This window comes from Myotis lucifugus, unplaced genomic scaffold, assembly GCF_000147115.1.
Source record: "Myotis lucifugus unplaced genomic scaffold, Myoluc2.0 scaffold_3, whole genome shotgun sequence".
In the NCBI taxonomy this organism is placed as follows: Eukaryota; Metazoa; Chordata; class Mammalia; order Chiroptera; family Vespertilionidae; genus Myotis; species Myotis lucifugus.
This window is the reverse complement of record NW_005871051.1, coordinates 6008864-6017067: the sequence shown is the minus strand read 5'-3', so window position 1 is coordinate 6017067 and position 8204 is coordinate 6008864. Positions and strand designations below refer to the sequence as shown.

Sequence of the window (8204 nt, the reverse complement as noted above, 5' to 3'; positions counted from 1 at the left end):
GGATTTATTTATTTATTTAATTTTCTGGTTATTTTTTATTCACCCTCACCTTGGGTATATATATATATATATATATATATATATATATATATTGACTTCAGAGAGGAAGGGAGAGGGAGAGAGAGATTGAAATATCAATGATGAGAGAGGATCATTAACCAGCTGCCTCCTGCAGGCCCCCCACTGGGGGTGTGGGAGGATTGAGCCTGCAATCCCGGGTTGTGCCCTGACTGGGAATCGAACTGTGACCACCTAGTTCTGGTTCATAGGTCGATGGTCAACCACTGAGCTACACTGGCTAGGCTGGGGATACTTTTTCCATTGATTATTTTAGAGACAGTAGAAGAGAGGGAGATAGAAAGAAAGAAAAAAGAAGAAGCAGGAGAGAGAGAGAGAGAGAGAGAGAGAGAGAGAAAGAGAAACATTGAAGTGAGAGAGACACATCAATTGGTTGCCTCCTGCAGGCACCCCAATCTGGCCAGGGATCCAACCTGCAACCCAGGTACATGCCCTTGACCTGGAATGGAACCGGCAACCCTTCAGTGTGGGCCCATGCTCTAACCACTGAGAAAACGGGCCAGGGCTTTATCGAGCTGGAAGGGAGTGTAGAAATCGCCTAACAAGCCCTTCAGGAGAACCGAGGCAAGGAGTGGGCTGAGGGCCACAGCAGGCTGGAACCTGGCATTCAATAAACAGACCATGAGGGCCAGTTCCATGGTGAACTGGACAAGACTCAGACTCGGACGTGGCTTTCACCGAGGAAGAGGCAGCTGGCACCTGAGCAGAGGACGCTGCCGGGTGTGCATTTGCTGGAGTATTGGTGTCACAAGAGACTGGGCTGGAGGAGTCCTCACCATTTCAGTTGTTGTATTCCTCGCCCCAAAAGTGCCACCTACTTAATCATCGTCAAGAAAGGTCTGATTCATTTAGCAAAACTATGGAAAGAACAAGCAGTGCCTCCACACAGAGGAGTTTCCATTTTCTCAGGCTTTACCAACACTCGCCTGAGCCAAATTTCCACGTTTTTTTTTTTGACGTCGATCCACCCTCGGGCACAGGGCTCACTGCTTACCTCCCTCGGAGCTGCTGGCAGGATTGGCGGGCGCTGACGGTGGCCGCCCCGAGCCCCCCGAAGGCGATGCTCAGGTCCTCGATGGTGTCGGTGCCCTCCTTGAGGAGGACCCGCATGCCCGCGTTCACGTGGGCCCAGGCGTTGTGCTGGCACTGCGCCTGTCGGAAGGCCGACACCAACTCCCCCTGCGGAGGCAAATGCTGTCGGGAGCTGCTCCATGTGTCAACCTCAGAGCACGGTTTCTGCTTCTTGGCGCCACTGATTAATCTCTTGGACCCAACGGAAAGGGACACCAAGGACACTTGGCACCATTTGAGGGCAACTTGGCTGCCTTCTCGTTCAAACTGAGGAGTGTCCTGCGCAAGGCCCCCCCCCCCCCCCGCCTGGTCCCCTCCAGGAACGGGGTCACTGCACCCTTTTCCTCTGAGGCCGGGACAGAACGGCTGGCTCCTTTCCATGTGTCATCTTTCCAGGTGCCCTGCCCCCGAGTCTTCAGGCCCCGTGTCCCCTGCGAGGATGGAGGACCCTCCTAACACCAGTGCTTTTCTTTTCTTTTAATATATATGTATTTATATATGTATATACATACACACATATTTTACTTTTTATTGATTTCAGAGAGGAAGGGAGAGGGAAAGAGACAGAAACACCAATGATGAGAGAGAATCATGGATCGGCCGCCTCCTGTATGCTCCCAACTGGGGACAGAGCCCGCAACCCAGACATGGGCCCTGACTGGGAATGGAACCACGACCTCCTGGTTCATAGATCAAAGCTCAACCACTGAGCCATGTGGGTCGGGCTCAACACCAGTACTTTTCGATATGATCTGCCCAACATGCAAAAGAGCTCGCTCGAATTTCTTGGTTTGCAGAAACCATCACCTTCCATTGCACAGGGCTCATATGAGAGTCGAAATGAACTTTCCCACGGTGGGCTAGGGAACCCTGTGTCAGGGGCAAGTCAGGAGGGTGATTCTGCCCGCTGACCTCTCGGCACCGGGACCCTGGTGCGCTGACGTGGGGGCACTGGAGATGGCCTGAGTCCCCAGTGTGTTTCCAGCTCTGTGGCCCCGAGGGTGCGGTGTTGATCTGCGAGGTTTTCTCCCTGGGGCCTTTACACAGAGGCACATTTGACTGGGAACACATTTCAGAGTTCATTCCACAGGAAACATAAATGGAGGTCATGCATGGCTGACAGCGTGCCTTACTCTAAGACTTCCTGCACAACCCAGCAGACACCTGGCTTCTGATCAGTGAGTGTGAGTGAGTGTGAGTGAGTGTGTGTGTATGTGTGTGTGTGTGTGTGTGTGTGTGTGAGTGTGTGTGTGTGTGGTTTTGCCTCTCTCTGGGAAGCCTGTCCTCTGGGATTCAGACACAGTTGTGGGGAGAGGCACAGGGGACAGAGAGTGAGGACAGAGGCCCCGCCATAGCTGGGGGGTGGCCGCATCAACCCCAGGGTGCTGTGCTGGCAGGTGTCTGGAGGCCTCACCTTCTGTGAACTGTGGGGTTGGCTGGAGCGGGAGTTGGAGGCCCGCCCAGCCTCCATGTCCCTGTGGGTCCGACAGAGAAGCTCATTCCCAGCCGGGGAGGTTCCCCTCCCGGAGTCGGTCAGAGAGCAGGAGGAAGCAGGACGGACCGCAGGCCTCAGCAGCCGCACCCACAGCTGAAACAACACCCTACACCCACCCCGGGCTGCCTGCCGAGAGGGCTGAGGCCTGGAGCTGCCGTCTAGGGAACAGGAAGTCATGACTCTGGCAGACATCCTCTCTCCTCTGCTTCAGAGTAAAGACGCTGGGTGCCGAAGAGCGAGAAGCAGCTCCCAGGAGCGGCCAGGCGCGTCTTACCTTTTGAGAGTGAGGGATGTGCACAGATTCCAGAACCTCCTCGGGCCTGAGGTCTGCACTCGCCAACCCGGCAAGAAAGTGCTCGCTTAGCGGAACCTGCCGGGCGCCTCCTGCTGAAGAAGATGACGTTTCTGCACAGGCAACAGGGAGCGCAAGGCATTCTGTGCGCTTCACTGTCAGTGCCAAAGAGGGGGTCACCTCGCTCAGCACCAGGTGACGAGGGGCAGAGCGTGTGACAGTCAGGACTCTCCTGTGCCTCCAACGGGGAGGGAGGACGGGGTGGTGGTGGCAGCTTCAGGACATTTACCCATCGCAGCCCGGTCTCCTCCCGGCCGGGCCTGTGCGGGTTTTCACTGTCCAGCAGAGGCCGGTGAACTCTCTGTGATCAAGGGAAGGGCGCAACCTATGCTGGGACAGGGTTTGTTCGCACAGTGAACAGAGCTCAAACCCCTGGCTCTGCCTGTTGTTCTTGCTGCTGCTCTGGGCTCCTAAGCCGGATACCTACGCTTTTAATGCACAAAACCTCCTTTCAGCCCCATTGCTATCACTGAACGGTCCCAGTCCCCTCTGGCTTTAAAAGGGGGTTTGTGGAGCCACAGGAGGCACATGGAGGAGATCACCCTACAGCCTAGAGACCCTGATGGGGTCGTGTTCCTGGCACAAGCAGCACCATGCCAGCTGGAACAGGTGTGGGGAGGAGGCAGGAGCACCCAGGATCCCCGCGGAGCTCTGGCCCTCTGCAGGCTGGTCAGCGAGCCCACGGCCTGGCTTCTGGAGCTGGGCTGTGCTCCAGGGCTGCTGCTTCGCAGAGCTGGGAGGACAGAGACCTGAAGCTGGGGTAATGACCAAGCAACAGTCCAGGAGAAGTTACCCTTCCACTCCTGCGGCTGGTGCAGGAGGCCGGCTGCTGCGGGCCCAGCTGTCCTTTCTATCCTGACGCCCCGGAGTCTTGTCTCTTCTCTCCTGGTCTTTGGGGGTCAACTGGGGTCGTCCTGGACCACAGGCCGGAGGACTCAGCCAAAGGGCCGAGGGCTGTCGGGGGTGAAGCCCCTCCATGGGCCCCATGCAAAGCTGATGGGGACCGGAGAGCTGTTCCCCTGCCCCCAAGGCTCTCCCTACACTCTGGGTTCCCACCGACCAGGGATGGGGCCTGGGATAGAACTCCTGGTCGGACACACCCCTGAAGTTCACATGGGGCAGCTGTGACTGCTCCCCCTGACCCCCAGCGCTTGGGCCCGTGTCAGCCCACGGAGGGGTAAATAATGGATGGGCTGAGCGGGGTGGACAGCCAGAGTGGGGATGTGATGGGCTGTGCGTGAAGGAGGGGAGAAGGGATGGGAGGGGGACATAGAGGCCCTGGGGAGCCGGCTGAGGGAGAAGAGGCGAGTGCACCCATTTGGCAATCAGACAGGCTGGGTTCCAGGGCGGGTGTCTGTGCATGTGGGGTAGGGCCTTCCTGCAGGCGCCTGTGCTTCCTGTGCTGCACTGAGAGCCAGCACACGGGCTCTGACTTAAAGAGGAGCCTTTACAAAAGGACAGAGAATCCTTAGGTTCTGTGGGGAGTGCTCTGGGAAGCTCACCTGCGGATCTCAGATTGAGGGTAGCGCTGCCCACAGCCAGGATTGGGTTCAGATCTGAATAGCAGTGCCGACTGATGATATGTCCCCCTAAGGACTGAGGAGAGAGAGTTACAGCCTGGGCCAGTCCACCCTCACGCCCTCTGCCCGCAGGCACCTTCTTATGCGAAAGGGCCCGGGGCGGGGGGGGGGGGGTTCCGTTCACACTGCCTGGGAGGACATTCGGCCCGGAGAGGAATGGATGGTAACCCACATTCCCGGAGCTTTTGGTGTGGCCATCTGCTGTCCTCCTTTCCACACACATCTACTCATCCTCACAACAGTCCAGTGAGATGGATGTCGTTCCTACAGATCCATTCTACAGATGAAGACACTGGGCACAGAGAACTTGTGACGTCTGACCGAGGTCTCCCAGCTCGAAGGGGCCGGAGTGGAACTCAGACCCCAGCAGCGAGGCTCAGTGGCCAGTTCTGAACCACCCCCCCTCCCCCACCCAACCCAGCCGTGGCCACCTTGCAGAATTCACGTGAGCATGCCCGGGTGCGGGGCACCCATACCACCGAGAGTGGGTGCCTTTCCCCCCTTTTGGAAGACTCCACGCAGACTGGGTTGAGCCTGTAGCGTCTCAGAACTTGGGAGGGCACTGACTGGCCATTCAACTCAGGACCCTCCACCCCTCCTAGTGACGGAGTCCACAGTGACCACCCGCGTGGCTGAGGTTTGGGCGGTAACGCTGGTGAGGGCAGGGAACCCCAGTTCCTCTGTGGACAGCTTGATTTTCAAGTTTTCGCTTCCACTGAGTTGAAATCGGCCTCCTGTCGGTCACACTTCTATCCTCTTGATCATAGGAAGTGGATCCATCGCCCTCTGGAGCCCATACATATTTGAAAGCAGCTCTGATGGTCCCTCTGACGGTCCCACCCCCACCATCCTCTTCCTGATGCGATGGTCAGCCCCTCTCTCTCCTGCACCATCTCCTCGCCAGGCTCCAGAGCGTCAGGGTTCTTGACTGGGATTTTGAAATCACTTGAAGAGCTTTTTCAAAGGAAACAGGTGCTCCTTCCCCAATTCTCTATGCCCTGAGGGTTTCTGACACACCATTGGGGTATGTAGGAGAGGGAGCATGCATTGCTTTCTCCTGAGGTCATAAAGAACCTGACCTTAAACTGTGTTTCCCAGGTCTGAGCTCCAGCTGTGGTCGAACAATCTGGAGCAGAGCAGGCCGTCCTCCTTATTTTAGGCACCATCCTTCCGTTAATGCAGCCTTAGGCGAACCTGGGTTCTTTGACAGTCTTCTCATAAAATCAGCAAAACACAAAGTCCTTTTCCTACCCACCGTGCAACTAGGCTATTTGACTCAACCTGACTTAGAACAATCCTTTACATGTTATTAAGGAATGTTTGTTAACTGTCCTATATCTGTTCATCGTGCCTGTCATTTCGCCTGCTGAGACCCTTCTGCAGACAGGTTCTGCCAACGCCGATTTCAGCATTTCAGTGGGATTGAGCAGAGGTGCCCTGTGCCCGATGGCGGGGCCGGAGGACTTACCGCCATGTTCCGGATCTGCTGGCCCGCCAGGCTCTTCAGGTGCTTCAGGAGGGCTCGGTAGGTCTGCGTTTTCTCCTCTGGGAGCTCGGACACCCTCTCAGCCAAGATGTCCTTCACCTGGGCCAGGCTGCAGCCGGCGCCTATGGTGAGTCCTGGAAAGCAGGTTGTTTTCTTTCACAGGGGACCTGGGAGGAGCCGCTGAATGGTCAGCATGACACCAGGTCCTGAGTGCTCGTCTAGCACATGGCTCTCCATGCTTGCTGCACAGACAATCACCGGGAACTCGAAAACAGCACAGAGGCCCCTTCTAGAGCAACTTAATTAGGACCTCTGGGCCTGGGGCTATTTCAAAGGCTCTGAGGTACTTCTCCTGTGCACCAGGGTTAGGACATCTGAGCTGGTGTATATTCTTTTTTTTTTTTTAAATATATTTTTACTTATTTCAGAGAGGAAGGGAGGGAGAGAGAGAGAGAGAAACATGAATGATGAGAGAGAATCATTGATTGGCTGCCTCCTGCATGCCTCCTACTGGGGATCGAGCTGGCAACCAGGGCCTGTGCCCTTGACTGGAATAGAGCCCAGGACCCTTCAGTCTGCAGGTCGATGCTCTAGCCACTGAGCCAAACCAGCGAGGGCTGGTCTACATTCTTGTTTGAACAAATGCAAGGGACTAGAAGCTAGAGAAGGAATGACGGGAACATCTAGCAGGTAGCAGACCCTACTAGAGCTCTCCATGACCTACTCCTGAGTAACCACAGTGAAGCTATAGAAAGATGTTTTGTAATTAAGGGGGATACATCTGATGGCATTGCAGGGCCAGACAATCCACAGGGACTTTTTTTTTGGCCATTTCCATTGCTCACATCATCCCCTACTTTGTGCTAAGCAAGACACCACTATATGGAGAGAATTCTCTTTACTGTACTTATATTCATGTTGTATTCCATCTTTGGACACGAAACCTAGCTTGTATTTCAGTGGAGTTGAAGAGCTTTAACTTGGCTTGAGTCTTAGGGTGTGGGTTTTGTTTTAACTCATGCTTCTTGGAGTTCCTGCATCTATGGGATAAAGATGTGGTGACTTTCTGGAGCACTTACTGTGCTAAAGATTTTGAGGGGGAAAAGGTATAGTGAGCGAAACATGCACATGATATAGGGTGGCATGCAACATTGGAGCAAACATATGCCATCACAGGAATTTATTTTCTGGGGTGCTGGTGGGTGGGGGGGGCAGTGCACATGTGGCTCCAGACTACTCCTGCTCCCCACCCGTGTCCTTCACTCTTGGGCCTTAGGAAAAGGTTGAGAATCCTGGGAAACATCCCTGGAGGCCACCAGAGGGCACTCACACTTTAATTTTAAGAGGCCCCTAGGAAGGCGCGGGTTTGTTTCTCAGATTGCAGAATCTGGCTCTAATTTACGGACAGGATCCAAACTGAGTGGTCGGTCCGTTCCAATAGCCAACCGCACAGGCCTGGGGGTGGGCCTTGAGGGAGGAGAACGGCAGGAACAAAGGAGCTCTGATTTGGAAGCAGGAGACTGTGGCTTGGTCACCAGCCAGTTTAGAGACCTTGGTCAAGTGCACTTTCCTCATCTATCAAACGAGGGCCTGGAGTTACACTGAGGATTGCGAGTTGTGCCCTGAAGAGCCCCCTCAGGGGCAGGTATAAGGGGCTCGGTGATAGGAAGGATGCGGGAAAGCTTCCCCCTTTTCCAAACAGCAGCTTCTTTTCAGGTACTTATTCTAAGATCTGTTTGGGGTCAGGGTTGTGGTGCTAAAGAGCAGTTGGGAAAATGTGGGTGCCTGGGGTGAAGATTAGGGAAGGGCTTTCCATCTGAACCTTGTGCTTAAATTAGTTGTCTAAACTCCCAACCCACCCACTTTACTATTTTCTCTTCCTCCACTTTCTGTGAGAGCTAAAAAAAATGAATACTTTTCCTCCCATCTTCTAACTTTCCCTAGGCTGGGCTAATAATTAAATTAACAGATTAATAGGAGAAAATCAAGTTTTAATATAGGCATAGGGAGAATTCACATAGGCAAGAAATTCCAAAGATGGCGAGGCTCCATGGGGTAAATAAGACATGTGGACAGAGGAGAAAAGGAGGAGAATGAGGTGGTAGATTTCAGAAATGAGAATGGGCGATTTACAGGTGGTGA

General features: G+C 54.4%; 1 protein-coding gene across 1 annotated transcript in view; it reads right to left on the bottom strand.

Annotated features, from left to right (window-relative positions):
• LOC102432361 (aldehyde oxidase 2) overlaps nucleotides 1-8204 on the bottom strand; it is a 61145-nt gene that overhangs the window by 37076 nt on the left and 15865 nt on the right. The window contains exons 12-15 of the mRNA XM_023763139.1: nucleotides 6045-6196; nucleotides 4499-4592; nucleotides 2919-3031; nucleotides 1073-1257 (exon numbers count right to left, since the gene is read on the bottom strand). Of these exons, the coding sequence (XP_023618907.1) occupies nucleotides 1073-1257; nucleotides 2919-3031; nucleotides 4499-4592; nucleotides 6045-6196 (544 nt within the window). The remainder of the gene's footprint in view (nucleotides 1-1072; nucleotides 1258-2918; nucleotides 3032-4498; nucleotides 4593-6044; nucleotides 6197-8204) is intronic.